The sequence below is a fragment of the Lemur catta genome, chromosome 3 (assembly GCF_020740605.2).
Source record: "Lemur catta isolate mLemCat1 chromosome 3, mLemCat1.pri, whole genome shotgun sequence".
In the NCBI taxonomy this organism is placed as follows: Eukaryota; Metazoa; Chordata; class Mammalia; order Primates; family Lemuridae; genus Lemur; species Lemur catta.
Window position 1 is genome coordinate 85,507,742 of NC_059130.1, and position 14,762 is coordinate 85,522,503.

The following is a 14,762-nucleotide window of genomic DNA, read 5'->3' on the forward strand; positions in this document are numbered from 1 at the left end:
TTGGCGCAGGCGCGCTGCCCACAGCACGGCGGTCTTGGGGTGGCGTTGGCTGGGACAGCAGTTGGTGAGCGTGGGTGACAGCGAGGGCTGAGGGACGGGCGGGGGTGACGCAGTGAAGCGACGACCCGGTTCTGGGCGCGGAGACCTAGGACCCTGGTATCCGTTTTCCCACGTGCGTCCTGTCCGTGAACTGGGGCGGGCTCACGGTCACAAACTATTGGATAGTGCCCGTCTCCTAGTCTCAGTTTGTGAAACTTCCTAGTCTACTTCGGGTCGGCGTGAGGCACGTGTTCCTAGAAGGGCCAGCCCTGGAAAGGCCCTCGGGATGACCTGGTGGCCGAGCCAGCCTTCCCTTTAAGTACAGGAAAACGGAGGCCCCGAGAGCGGAGTGATTGGACCAGGGTCACCCAGCGAGTGAAGGCCGAGCCAGTTCTCAGAACTAGGTCTGGGGCTCCATTGCTGTTTTATACAGCACGGCCCGTCGTGGAAACTAAGTGGGATTTGGAGGCGGGGACCCTGCCTTCCAGGTGTGACCCTGCGCTCATTTGCTGGGTTACTTGATACAAGTGACTTCACATCCTCCCTCATCTATGAGTTGGGCATAATGATGATGACACACACTTAATGGCACTTACTATGTACCAGATACTGTTGTAAACGCTTTGTGTACGGTTTTCCTGATTGGATTTGAGGGCAATTATGAGTCAAATAATCAAAAAGGCCTGGGCTGGAAGGGCTGACAGCGTCCCCACAGAGTGGGTGCTCAAAACGTCTGCTGAGTGAGTGAATGACTCAGAAGCTGTTTGCCAGAGTCTGAAATGCTGCACATGTTAGTTACTGTATTGCTTTCAAGGTATTGTCTGTGGATAACTTTGAAAATTTGAAATAATTTTAAATTCTTTTGTAAGCTGAGGGGTCCGAGGATAGAGGCACACGTTGGTGGGGAGGGCTTAAAGCTCTTATTTAAATTATCCAGGTAATTATATCATTGCATCCATTTTCTTTGCTCTTTATTAATGTATTTTGTCAACAAACAGTAATAGTCTAAATATTAGGCATTGTGCTAGACCTTGAAATCTAAAAATGTCGAAAACCTCACAAACTCAGTTTATTGGAGGAATAGGACATGAAACATCAATTCACTCCCAGTGTCTGGGACACAACACTTTATCAAAAACATTTTTGGGCCGGGCACGGTGGCTCACGCCTATAATCCTAGCACTCTGGGAGGCCAAGGTTGGCGGATTGTTTGAGCTCAGGAGTTCGAGACCAGCCTGAGCAAGAGCGAGACCCTGTCTCTACTAAAAACAGAAAGAAATTATGTGGACAGCTAAAAATATATATAGAAAAGTTAGCCGGGCATGGTGGTGCATGCCTGTAGTCCCAGCTACTCGGGAGGCTGAGGCAGGAGGATCGCTTGAGCCCAGGAGTTTGAGGTTGCTGTGAGCTAGGCTGATGCCATGGCACTCTAGCCCAGGCAACAGAGCAAGACTCTGTCTCAAAAAAAAAAAAAAAAAAAAAAGTTTTTGGTAGAAGGAGGTGACTTTCTTTCTTAGAAAGGGTTGGAGAAACCTTTTAGGAATAAGTGAACCTTGAATGATGAGTTAGAGTTGCTGGGGGTTGGGAGAGGTTAGCCTGTTCCAGGAATGATGAGCAGTTTGGACCATATTAGGGGTGTGGTAGGATAAGAAGCTGCAAAAGGTTTGTTGGGGTCAAAATATGAAGAGCTTTGGTGCCATTCTGGGAAAATTGATGGGGAGCCAGCTGTTAATGGATTGTAAGCAGGGGAGTGATTGGGTCAGCTATCATTTTAGCTGTAATATGGAGACTGGACTGCCAAGAGTTAAGAATCATTCAGTTCATTCATTGATAGAACATATATTGAGTGTCCACTGTGTCAGGCGCTGTCCTGATGCTGCAGATACAACTTGGAACAAAACAGACATAGCTATTGCCGTCACAGTGTTTAGGAGCTAAGTGAGCGCAGGTGCATAGCTAGGCTCTGGCTTCTGGGGTTTTCCCAGTGTGATCCCTGGACCAGCAGCATCACCGGCACCTGGGAACTTGTTAGAAAGACAAGTTCTCTGCCCACACCCCAGGCTTACTGATTCAGAAACTCTGGGGCTGGGGCCCTGCAATCAGAGTTTTAACAAGGGCTCCAGTGATTCTGATGCTCTATTAAATTTCAGAACCACTGGGCTACTGTAATGTAGCAAGTGGTATTGGAGGGCTAACCCAAAATTGAGGTAGTAAGGGCCAGAAAGTTGTGAGTGGAGTTGAGAGAAATCTTGGAGACAGACTCATTTCTTTCAGGAGGAGTCAAGGATGAAGGGGTTTCTGGCTTGCGCTGCCAGCCTAAGGTCAAACCACAAGTAAGTGACGCAGCCAGGGTGAATCCACATGTGCCTTGCCTCCATGAAGCCACACTAGGGTTCTGTGGCAGTGCCTCCCAACCCTTCAGTGTTTGTACAGTGCACAGGGGACATGGATGAGGCTGCTTGAGGCTGGAGGGGACCCACTGGAGGACCTGAGGCTGGAGGTAACCTGCTAGGGGATCCCAGCTCCCCGGAACTGAGAGGAATCAGTAACCCACTCTCAGCATACTGTCAGGGAGCTCCGCTCTATAGACTGCTGAAAAGTAGAGGTGCTCTCTGACATTGGCAATATTAGTCAGGAACCTTAAAAGAGTTTATATCCTTTGACTCAATAATTCCATTTCTGAGAATCACTCCCAAATATGTACCAAAAAAAAAAGGATTCTGTTAATCATAGTTTATGTATAAGAGAAAAAACTGACAATGCTGGTGGTAGGAGAATCATTTTTTTATGTAGTCAAACAATGGGATGTTGTACTGCCATTAGAAATGTGTGAATATTTTGTAAAGTCATAGACAAACGTGCTTGCCTATGAGCAGTGTCTAGTGAGCCCCTGCCATGTGTGAGGATACGGTGGTGAGCAAGCTAAGAGCTGAGTGTATGGGGGAAGACAGGTGCCAAACGAGCAGCAACCCCACAGGGACTGGTGTTTGACAGGGGATGAGTGGGCTGTGCAGGAGAAGCCAGTCTTTTGGGGTTTGGGGAGTGGGACAAGGAAGTCTTCCTAGAGAATAGGATGGTAACCCTGAGGCTCAAAGGATGGGCAGATGTTTGTACACAAAGGGGAGAGAGGTGTTTTATGCAGAGGGGACAGTGTGTTTAAGACCCAGCATGGCACAGGTGGATCCAGGAGAGGTGGTGAGACAAGCCTGAGGGGGCCAGCTGTGCACGCCCTGAAGGTCAAAAACTTAGACCTTACTCTAAGGGTGGCAGGAGGCTGTTGAAAGCCAGAAAAGTTCTTACCGTCTGTGCATTGGAAGGCTCCCCTGTGGCTGCAGCATGGAGAATGGACTGATGGAGGACAGGAATGGAAATGGGAGACCAGTGAGGAGGCTGTTGCAATAGCCCAGATGAGAGAGGATGGTGGCCTGGACCTGGGCGGAGGCTGTGGAGAGAAGAGGGAAAGATTGGACAGCAAGTGAAGAGGTGGGAATGACAGGGCCAAGAAGGCTGGTGACTGTGGGGCATAGAGAGGCCGAAGTAGATGATCCCAGGTTTCTGGTTTGGGCAGAGGGCAGCTTGTGGGCCATTCAGAGCGGCAGGCAGTGCTGGGGGGGAGTGGGTTTAGGGGAGGATGCTGAGTTCAGTCTGGAGGGTGGAGTAGAAGTACCTGTATGGTGTGCTCTCCAGGAGGCTAATGAGTGTGTAGGTGTGACGCTCAGGAGATGAGACACATATGGAGTAGCAGTGCTGACTTAGGGTCCTCAGCACTGGTGTGCAAAGGACAGGGCTTGCAAAAGAGACAGGGGATGGGAGCATAATGGCAGCAGCATTTGGGCCGAGTGATTATAGTTGATTTTCTTTTTGAGCTCATAGTATGTGCCAGCTGCTGTTCTAAGAACTTTTCATTACTCTTCTAAATTCCCAAATAAACCTGCATGGTAGGTCCTGTTTTACCATCGTATGATGAAGAAACTGAGCACTGAGGGGTTAAAGCCCATGTGCCTGGCTACACAGGGTGCAGCCAGTCGGAAGCCGCTGGAATCCAGGCTGCCTGAGTCCAGAGCCTGTGCGATCCCTACACGGTGGTGTGATGCTGTTATGTTTTTATAATCAGGAAAATATTGATTTCTTTAAAACAGAAGTAAGAGGTAGAAGAAGTAGTGCTTTGATCTGCTAGGATATTACAAATGGAAAGATTTGTATCTGCAGAATCAGTGACTGCCTTAGAAGTTTGTTGGAGATTGTGCTGGCCACTTTATAGTGTCAGCACACAGTTCACGCTCATTGCCACACAACGCTTCTTTCTCCAGGTGCACGTGCTTCCCTGTGCCAGGGTATCATGGAAGGGCTGCTGACCAGATGCAGAGCATTGCCCACCCTGGCCACTTGCAGCTGCCAACTCTCTGGGTATGTCCCTCGCAGGCTTCACCACTGTGCCCCAGGGAGAAGGCAGCACTTGGTGCTGTCCCGTGTATTCCAGCCACAGAACCTTCGGGAAGACCAGGTGCTCTCCCTGGAGGGCAAAGCTAGCGATCTGACCTGCAAGAGCCAGCGGCTGATGCTGCAGGTGGGCCTGATCCACCCCGCGAGCCCTGGCTGTTACCACCTCCTGCCTTATACCGTCCGTGCCATGGAGAAGCTTGTGCGGGTGATAGACCAGGAGATGCAGGCCATTGGGGGGCAGAAAGTCAACATGCCCAGCCTCAGCCCGGCAGAGCTCTGGCGAGCCACCAGCCGCTGGGACTTGATGGGCAAAGAGCTGCTAAGACTTACAGACAGACATGGCAAGGAATACTGCTTAGGACCAACTCACGAGGAAGTTATTACAGCCCTGGTCGCCTCCCAGAAGACACTCTCGTACAAGCAGCTTCCGTTCCTGCTGTACCAAGTGACGAGGAAGTTTCGAGATGAGCCCAGGCCCCGCTTCGGTCTTCTCCGTGGCCGAGAGTTTTACATGAAGGACATGTACACCTTCGACTCCTCCCCAGAGGCCGCCCGGCAGACCTACAGCCTGGTGTGCGACGCCTACTGCAACCTGTTTGACAGGCTGGGGCTGCGATTTATCAAGGTCCAGGCAGACGTGGGCAGCATCGGGGGCACGATGTCTCACGAGTTCCAGCTCCCAGTGGATGTTGGAGAGGACCGGCTTGCCATCTGTCCCAACTGCAGCTTCTCGGCCAACATAGAGACACTAGACTTGTCACAGAGAAACTGCCCTGCTTGCCAGGGCCCACTGACTGAAACCAAAGGCATTGAGGTGGGGCACACATTTTACCTGGGTACCAAGTACTCTTCCATTTTCAACGCCCAGTTCACCAACATCCAGGGCAAACCATCCCTGGCTGAAATGGGGTGCTATGGCCTGGGTGTGACACGGATCTTGGCTGCTGCCATTGAAGTCCTCTCTACAGAAGACTGCATCCGCTGGCCCCGCCTCTTGGCCCCTTACCAAGTCTGCCTCATTCCCCCTAAGAAGGGCAGTAAGGAGGAGGCGGCTGCCGAGCTCACAGGGCACCTGTACGACCACATCACAGAGGCGGTGCCTCAGCTTTGTGGGGAGGTGCTGCTGGACGACAGGACCCATCTGACCATTGGAAACAGGCTGAAAGACGCCAACAAGTTTGGCTACCCCTTCGTGATCATCGCTGGCAAGAGGGCCCTGGAGGACCCTGCACATTTTGAGGTTTGGTGTCAGAACACTGGTGAGGTGGTCTTCCTCACAAAAGAAGGAGTTGTGGAGTTACTGACCCAAGTGCAGACTGTCTAAATACCCACCAGGCCACTCGCACCCCATCTCACAGCCTTGCTGTCATTCTAACACTCACTTGCCTTCACTGCTTTCCCGGGCGGCTCTCTCCAGAAACAGGGCAGCTCATGGGAAGTGCGACCATGTTGGAGAAACCAACTCTTACCCAGTCATTTGTTCAAATGATTTATATTTAAAGTTATTAACTTGATCCCTTTCCCTGGATGATCATGCCACCATATACCATTCCTTCTGTATTCCCTTGTAGAAGCTTCTATTAGGAGACGGAGAGACAAGAAAGAGTGCCAAGTTCTAGTCTTGGCCCTTGGGTGATTGCTTCCCTTCTCTCAGCTGAGTCTCCCATGTGCAGGCTGACCATGGGCCTCTTGCTGCATTTGGTCCAGAGAACAAGCCCACCAGCCCTGCTCCACTGAGCAGTTGGGCCAAGAGTGTGGGGAAAAGAATCTGGAGCTTTGACTGCCACCAACTCACTGGTGACTTGGACACTTCCCTTCCCCTGCTGGGACCTCAGTTTCCCCGTCTGTGATATGAGACAATGGAACTAGGTCTGTAAAGTCCATGTAGGTGTTCCTGCATGGTTCCGCGAGAGGTTCGTGACAGGCAGATCTGGTTCCTCTGACCCTCCAGAGTCTAAGTTTCCTGGAAAATCAGTGTAATTAGCTGATGGCCCAAAACTACCTCCAGAGACCTGGCCCTATTGAGGTGGCTTGAGCACTGAGATCATGTTCTACTGATTGAATAAAGTTTAACTTTTGGAATGAGCCTCGCATGTTCATGTGAAACAATGATAACATCTGCCATTTTAACAGTACAATGGCTTCTTATACCTCTTCTTTCTTTTTCTACTGATTCCACATTCAAAAAAAAAAAAAAAATGGGTGGTTGGGAAAATATGGTTTCTTCCCACAGTATCAGGAGCAGCAGCCTTCAACCACCATGGTGACCTTGTCCTAGGTGCAGAGTTGGATCCTGGAGCCACAACAGGGGGTGACTTTAAGAGCTGGTCTCTGCCTGAATTCTGTGGAAAACAGGAGGCTGACTTGAGCTACCACAGCATTGCCACCTACTTGCATTGCTCCTGCACTTTAGATTAGGAACATAACCAGGTCTTCCATCCTTGGCCCCCTACGGTCTCTACGTGTCCAAGTCTGACAAAAATCTGTCAAGGCCAAGCTCAAAGCTACTACCTCCTGAAAACCTACCTGACAGCTCCTAGACATGATTTTTCTTCTGCCTCCCACGGCACCGATCGCGTCCTTATTCTCTGTGTACCCAGCTCATTCTGCGGTGGTCCAGCCTCTTGTGCCGGGGGCCTGAGTTGATTTCTAGTGCACTGCAGTTCTTGTCTTGGCCAGCGGTTCTGCCTGCTAAGCAGCCTCCTGGCAGCTAGTTACTGCGGCTGCTGTTAGGCCAGAGTAACCCCAGCCCCAAGCGCACGTCTCTGGTTTCCTAACGAAGGCATATGCTGAGCTCTAATGTCCGCCCCACCGTTGCAGCTCTGGGCTCAGGATTCCTCTGGAATACTTTAGATTTCCAGGCCAGGAGATGAGGATTCTGAGAGCAAACCTAGAACGGCTAGATTACAAGGCAGGGGGTCTTACCTTTCCTGCACACTGGAATCACCTGGGCCCCACCCAGGGGGTCTGGTGACAGTGTGGGCTGTGGCCTGGGCAGTGGGAAGTTTAAAAACTCCCCAGCTGGTTCTGATGTGCAGTCAGACTCGACTGAGAGCCCATGGTGTAAGGGCCACCTCCTCGGGGCCCACTTTGTAGTGCATTTCTTTGAGTTATTTCAGTTGTGCATTTCAGACTGATGCAGACTCTGCTTTTAAGGGTCTGGTCATTTATTTGTTGAGGGCCTGCCTTGTGCCACTGTGCTGTGAGGTACTTTTATATACTGTTTCCAGGCCTTACAATTGTGCAGGGTAGGTGTTGTTATTCTCATTTTACAGATGAGGAAAGCTGAGGCTCTGTTTAAGCGACTCACTGTGGGATGCATGGCTATTAATGATCACAGCTAGAATCCGGGCACTAGCCAAAAACTATGCCCTTCCCACTATACTGCTTGGCCTCTGCCTACGCAAAAGTGATTTCAATAAATAAAACTATTATTGTTTATATCTATCTAATCAAATTGGCCTAAAGTATGTTAGAAATTAGAATTCATGCAAATGGAAGCTTTACATAATTTTTAAACTTTAAATTTGTGCTCCATGAGCTTGCTGATTTGTGGAAGCCTAGCCTAAAAGAAACACTTTTAAAAACCAGATTCCAGAGGTGGCCAATGAATTTTAAACTCTTCCTACATGTGTGAGTCCTAGAATGATTTGAGGATGATGTGGAATCCTGGAACTTTAGAATGGAGGAGAACTTGGAGCAAGCCTTTCCAGCCCTTGGTTCACAGATGAGAAGCAGATCTGGAGCAGGAATGAACCTGCCACATGTCATCTGACTAGCAAAATGCCTGAGGACAGGCCAGATGCCACATCCCCTCTGGTTGATCCCGTCGAAGAGCAGACTGGCTAGGTCCACCTATGAGCCACAAAGCCTCCTAGGTTTGCTGAAACAGGGACCCATCCTCTGTATTTTACAATAGGAAGATAAGCACGGGAAACACAGAGTTGTCCAAGGCCAGGCTGAAGGAAACCTAGTGTCCTGATCGCTGTGCCAGTGTTTCTTCCAGTAGCCAGGGGCGATGTGATTTGGTGGAAAGATCAGAGCCTTGAAGAGACATAATCGTAGATTCCCTTCGTAGCGGGGATGTGACCTCAGACAAACTACTTGCCCTTTGTAAAAGGTCTCAGATCTTCATTGGTAAGACACTCATTTGGCCAGTGGCATCCACCTTGTCGAGTGGTTTGGGGGTTGACAGAGCTCACTTGTGTGAAATGCTTAACCCTTAGACTGCACTTGAGAAACATTTCCCTAACACCAAGCGACTTAGGAAATCCCCCGACTGGGAGCTCAGGTTCTGCTGTTAACTTTGTTATCTAAAGACCTGGATCTTGTTTTCTTGATATGATGCTTTACAACTTTCCTGGGAAATGCTGTGAGCGAGAATTAGGTAACACCTGCAGAATGGTTTCATCTCCTTAGAGGAAAGACAAGTACTCAAACTGCGTACCTTACTCTCTCATTTCTGAACTGCCAGTTTTACCTCTTGCCATAAATTGATGAAATGGGGATGCTGGCAAAATAGCAGGTACAGGCTGTATTATCATTGCTCATTCCTTGGGGAGATCTAGAAGCAACTGGCTGGAAAATATTTAACAGAATTAATACTTGGGGACAAAGGCTGGTGCATAACAAAACCATCGTGCAAATCAAGCTTAGAATGTAAATCAAGGGCTCCATTAATATTCTGTGTTTTAATGGAAGAAACACCTGCTGGGCTATCAATAAAGGAGCTTCACAGAAAGCTGTTGAAATTGTCATTTCCTTAACTACTTGAGTGCCAGGGCTCTTCAGAGTTCCCACAATGCATTTCTTTACCAAGATGCCAGAATGCTTTTTAGAATGGATTGTTCTGCATCCAAGGACATGTGAGGCTTTGTTCTAGAATTAGGAAAAGGGCGGAGCATGGTGGCTCCCACCTGTAATCCTAGCACTTTGGAAGGCCCAGGCAGGAGGATTGCTTGGGCTCAGGAGTTCAAGACCAGCCTGAGCAACAGCAGACCCAATCTCTACAAAAAATAGAAAAATTAGCCAGGTGTGGCAGGCTGAGGCAGTAGGATTGCCTGAGCCCAGAAGTTTGATGTTGCAGTGAGTTATGATGATGCTACTGTACTCTAGCCTGGGCAACAGAGTGAGACTGTCTCAAAATATATATAGAGAGAGTGTTAGGAAAAGGGTTTTTAAGTTTTCTTATAATGTGAAAAATGGGAAAATATTTTAATGATGTTATTGCAAACATAAGTAGTGTTTGAAAAAATCAAGGTATTTCACTTAGTTTAAAATAATGACTTATAGTGACTCAGACTAGAGACTCTGGAGTCAGACTGCCTGGGACACTTACTAGCTCCGTGACCCTGTGCAAGACGCTTCTTCAGACTCTCTGCACTTCAGCTTCCTTATCTGTAAAATGGGGACAACAGTGCCTGGCTTATAGCAGGTGCTTGATAAGTGGCAGCTGCCCTTACATTAAGTGATACTTTGCACAAGGTAGGAGGGTGGGTGGTGCACTACGGGCCAGCAGAATGGGGTGGTACCCGTAGGCTTCCCAGGTTCGTTTCAGGCACCATGCTGGTGTAGGGATGGTGTCCATTCCTGTTAAGCCAACAACTCTCAAGGCTGCTAATGAGCTCCCATGGTTAAAGCTTAATTGCACTTAGCTAATTGAAACTGTGCAGGGCCAGGAGAGTGAGAAGCCACTTGCCAGTTCATGGTAACTGGGGACGCTTGTTTGCCAGGGCAGAACTTGCTGCCGAGGCTCCCCGAGAAAGCATGTATGTTGACAGGAGCCACACTGGCCAGGTGTTGAGTGCTGTGGGGATTTGGCTGTGGGCTCTGGCAGGAGTTTCTGCAGACAGTGGATTCCTGTGCCCAGGCGGACAGGTTGGGAACATTGCATGACACAGTGAGTGCTAAGACTTTACTATTAGCTTGGTGTGAGCGAGGCAAGGGCAGCTGGGTCTATTGCAAACCCCCTGAAGGCAGGGCCCAGTCTTGTTAATATTGGCATCTTCCGAAGGGCTCAGAAGAGTCCTGAATTCAAGTTCTGGCTCTGCTCTTCACTAACTAGCTGATGTTGAGCAAGGTACTTAACCTCTCTGTGCCACTTTTCCTATAAGGAAAGTGATGCTATAAAACACCTGCCTCCTAGAGGTGTCGGGAGGAGTGAGCCCAGCCACATAAAGCACCTGGAATGCTGCCTGGCATAGCCTAAGTGCTCAGGAGGGGGTGGCTGTTGTGACTGAGCCAGGCTCGCATTCCATGCGCACTACCCCTAGAATGTGCCCTTTCAAGGCTCCTTGCCTTTGCTTGAAGGCTCTTCCACCCTACCCCACCCTCAAATTCCTTCTTCAACTTCATAGCTCAAGTACATCACATGTGGTGGCTTCCACCCTGATCTGTTCAGAATTAATCACTCCTCTCTCTATGCCATCAGCCAGTAGTCATTTGCTGTGCACCTACTATGTGCTGAGCAGGGACAGTTCGAGCCCCTGGCAGTACAAAAATGCAGGGTTCCTGGGCCCTGACTCAGTTTACAGAGAAGTAGGAGAACCATCAAGTAAACAATTACAATGCAGTGTGGTGAGAGCAGTGATGGCACTGGGGCCATGTGGGCCATGCAGGAGAAGAAGCCAGGGAGGGCTTCCTGGAGGAGGCAGCAGGACTTGATTGAAGGCTAGGTGTTACTACTGAAGGGAGGAACAGTGGGAGGGGAGGGGAGGAACAAGTGGAAGGAAGAGTAGCACAGGCAGAGGGGATACATGTGCAAAGGCCCAAAGCTACGAGAGCATGGCAAGGTTGGGGGATGGAAAATAACAGTATCATAGGCTGAACACTTACTAGGAGACAAGCTCTATTCCAAGTGCGTCACATAGATCAACTTATTTAATTCTCACAGCACCTGCATGAGGTAGGTGCTGTTACCCTGCTTGTGTTGCAGATGAGGAAACTGAGGCACAGAGAGCCTACGCAAAGTGCCCAGCGCCTCCAGCTAGTGAGCTGTGGGGCCGGGATTGAAGCGCAGGCAGCCTGGCTCTAGAGCCGATACTCTCAGCGCCTGCACGCTCCTGCTGAACCGTTCCAGTGTGGTCAGGCTAAGGAGCTCCAAGAGCACTGATGAGGGGAGGGGGAGCCACTGAGGGCTCCAGGCAGGGACAAGGCTAGACTTGCTTGTGTGGCTGTATTTCTCTTCACTGGAGCAGTTCCCAGCCCAGGGTCAGACTTACCACATACACTCCATGTGACCTTGAAGGCAGAGGCTGCCTGATGCACTTCAGCCTTGATGCCCTGCCTGTGGTAGGCGCCCCATAAATGTTTGTAAAGCACATGGAGTAGGGAACAGAGGAGGAAGGTGGGCTCTGGAGCGAGGTGCGTGGCTTCGCATCCCGGCTCCGACACTCGCTCGTGGTGTGACTGTGTGCCTCCATCGCCTCTTTATAAAATTGGGATCACAGACCTGAGCGCACTTTCTCAGCGCAGGAACCCGACTGTCACGTGCAGTTGCAGCACCTCGACTGCCCTGGGCCACTCTCCGGCCAGTGGGGCTCGCAAGCCCGTGCCCACTCCACTATCCTGGCCACCAAAAAGGATGGACATTAGAGGCCAGAGAAGGCAGAGCCCATGGGCTGGGGAGGCTAAGAACCTTCCTGGAGGAGACGTGAGGTGGAACTGTTGGGCTCCAGGTTGGGAATGCTGCTGCCGATGCTTACGTGCAGCAGTGGGGGCCTGGGAACAGGACGCTGGTTCACTTTGTTCTTCCATTCGCTAGTCCCTTTGTTCGTTCATCTATTGGTCTTCTCAGTGCACTCATCAGCACTTACAGTCACGGAGCTCACGTGTGAGGCGCTGGGCACTCAGGTGAATTCCTAACTGGCCCCTCACCTGCTGGAAGGGGAGGCAGACACCTGCACGCCCAGGTGCCACACACTCAGTATCACAGGGGCTAGGACAGATGTCTGGAGGGTGAGGATGGGGGGGTGTGCACACATATCAGGGAGGGGCCAGCCCTACTAGCAGGCCAGGAAAACTCCAGCGAAGGCCCTTTGAACTTCTCCTAAAATAGGTAGTTTTTTGGCAGGTGGACCAGGCAGGGGAAGGACATTCCAAGTAGCGGGAACTGGAACAAAGGCATGGAAATATGAAGCAATCCGGTATGTCGGGGTAACTCTAACCAGATTGGTGTGGGCAGTGGGAAAGAGGAAGCCAGGAGAGGCCAGCCAAGGGTTGGGCAGAGCCAGGGTGTGTGGGTGGGCTGCATCAGGGCAGAGGCAGCCCCTTACCCCATTGGTTGAGGATTCAGCTCTGGGCCTTGCTCGGGCCCTTAATGCAGCAGGAGTTGGCTTGGATGCGCAGAGAGATTGCTGATGGCAGGTACCATGCCCATGGACAGGGAGCCTACAGACCTCATCAAGACCCTGCATCTGGCCTTCCTCGCCACCTTCTGGGGCATGCAGATCTGGGTGACATTTATTTGAGGTGTGTCTCATGGAAGGGACTTGTCCAGCCCACGACTTTGGCTGGGTTCCTAGGATTGAGCACCTACTTACTGTGTGCCAGGTATCAGGCTAAGGCACTGAACATACTGCAACTCAGGGAAGCATCACAGCACTCCCCAATTTCCCACATCTGGTAATATTTTTGCCCAAATTTATAGATGATCAAATTGGGGCTCAGAGTGGTTAAGTGACTTGCACACAGCCTTTATGTAGCAGAGCCAGAATTCAAACTAGTATCTGTTGGATATCAAGAACCATGCTGTCTGTAGGCTAGAGCACTACCTCTCTGGTAGGGCTTATGCTATATGCTGTTTTAAAAGAATGATAAGCTCTTATAAGGATGCAGTACTTTCTAGTATATTATTCCCATTTTTTTAGATGGAAAAACTGACTCAGGGAGGGCAGGGACTAGCTAGGATCAGGTAGCTCCTGGGTAGTGGCCTTAATGGCAGGTCCTGGACCTCCTGCTTTCTATCCAGGACTCTCTCTAAAACAGGCAGGGCCCTTCTCAGTCTGGCTATACCTCTGGGACCCAGGATTTTGGGAAATGATTCCTGAGGGTTGAGTCCACTCATGGAGAGGCCCACCATGCATGGGGTCATAGAGCCATGGCAGCTCCTCATCTGGGGACAAGTTGAGGGAGAATCATCCTAGGCAAAGAGTTGTCCCATAGAATGCCCATAACATTTACTGAGCACCTACTATGTGCCAGGCACTAATTTAATCTTCAAAACAGTCCTCTAAGTAGATATTATTATTCAACCTCCTTATAGGTAAGGAAGCTGGGGCAAAGGTGGTTAAGAAACTTGCTCAGAGTCACACAGCTATAAAATGGCAGAACTGGGCTTTGAACCCTGGCACACTCGAGAATTCATGCCCTTATAACCATTACATTCCCACTGCCTTGGAGTGTCAGTATCCATAGACCTTGGATGTAGATGGGCCTTGGGCCCCCAGTCACTGCTAGCTGTTGACGCTGCACCCAACCAGTCCTACGGGCTGTGATGGGCAGCAGCTTCATCCAGAGCAGCCTCTTCTACTTCCACACTGGCGCTGCTTTTGGTCATGTGACACCGATGGAGCTCCTTAAGGAGGAAGAGACCACCCAGGTATGCAAGCCATTTGCCCTCCCAGCCCCACCCCGACTGGCTACCAGGCATAGCTTAGGAAAACCTCTCTGGGCATCCCACTCCCTGATCAAAACACATCCATGGCTGCGTGGTGGGGTGGGGGTGCAGTGGTGCACAGAAGGAAGTCCAAACACCTGGGCCCAATGACCAAGGGAGGCTGTTCACCTCCTGCCACTGTCCCATCTCTTCACCACTCACTAGTCATCACACATGGCAGTGAGGCACCTACCATTCTCTGTGCACATGCTCTGTGCCTGCCTCCAAGGGGAAGTGGGTGTACAGGCATCAGAGGCCTGGCCCTCAGGGAGCTCACAGTCTGGTGGGGCAAAGGGGGCAAAAGTCCTGCAAGTGGGTGATGTGTGGGGCAAACACGAGGATGTGGGGAACCACACCTGGGGAGGGCAGAGGGTCAGGAAAGTCCCCCCGCCCCCCACTCCATCAGGATCAGGCACTCCCACCTCTGCTCAGCCAGATCATGTGGCTTGAGTCTCCTTTGCCCCCTCATTCCATCCTGGTCGGTTTCCACGTCACTCCCCCTGACGGCCTGGGAGCTGAAGGGCAGGGCCCCAGGTAGGACCTGACCCAGGGCCAGCCTCAGTGAAGCTCGTGGCTGCATGACACAAGCAAACAGGTCTCCTAGCCTGCCTGCTGTGGCCAGAAA

At 50.7% G+C, this 14,762-nt stretch overlaps 2 protein-coding genes across 2 annotated transcripts in view; both read left to right on the forward strand.

The window, feature by feature from the left end:
* On the forward strand, positions 1 to 6,567 carry PARS2 (prolyl-tRNA synthetase 2, mitochondrial). Its single transcript, XM_045547939.1, has 2 exons — positions 1 to 64; positions 4,350 to 6,567. Exon 2 carries the CDS (start codon positions 4,379 to 4,381, stop codon positions 5,804 to 5,806), a length of 1,428 nt encoding a protein of 475 aa, XP_045403895.1. The 5' UTR covers positions 1 to 64; positions 4,350 to 4,378; the 3' UTR covers positions 5,807 to 6,567.
* The window catches only part of LOC123635613 (40S ribosomal protein S4, X isoform-like), a 27,520-nt gene continuing 12,789 nt past the window's right edge, over positions 32 to 14,762 (forward strand). The window contains exons 1-2 of the mRNA XM_045547943.1: positions 32 to 64; positions 12,554 to 12,626. The gene's annotated coding sequence lies outside the window, so the exon portion shown is untranslated. The remainder of the gene's footprint in view (positions 65 to 12,553; positions 12,627 to 14,762) is intronic.

Excerpts from the sequence above, each read along its gene's own strand:
- PARS2 (XM_045547939.1), top strand. The coding sequence starts at position 4,379 with ATGGAAGGGCTGCTGACCAGATGCAGAGCATTGCCCACCCTGGCCACT.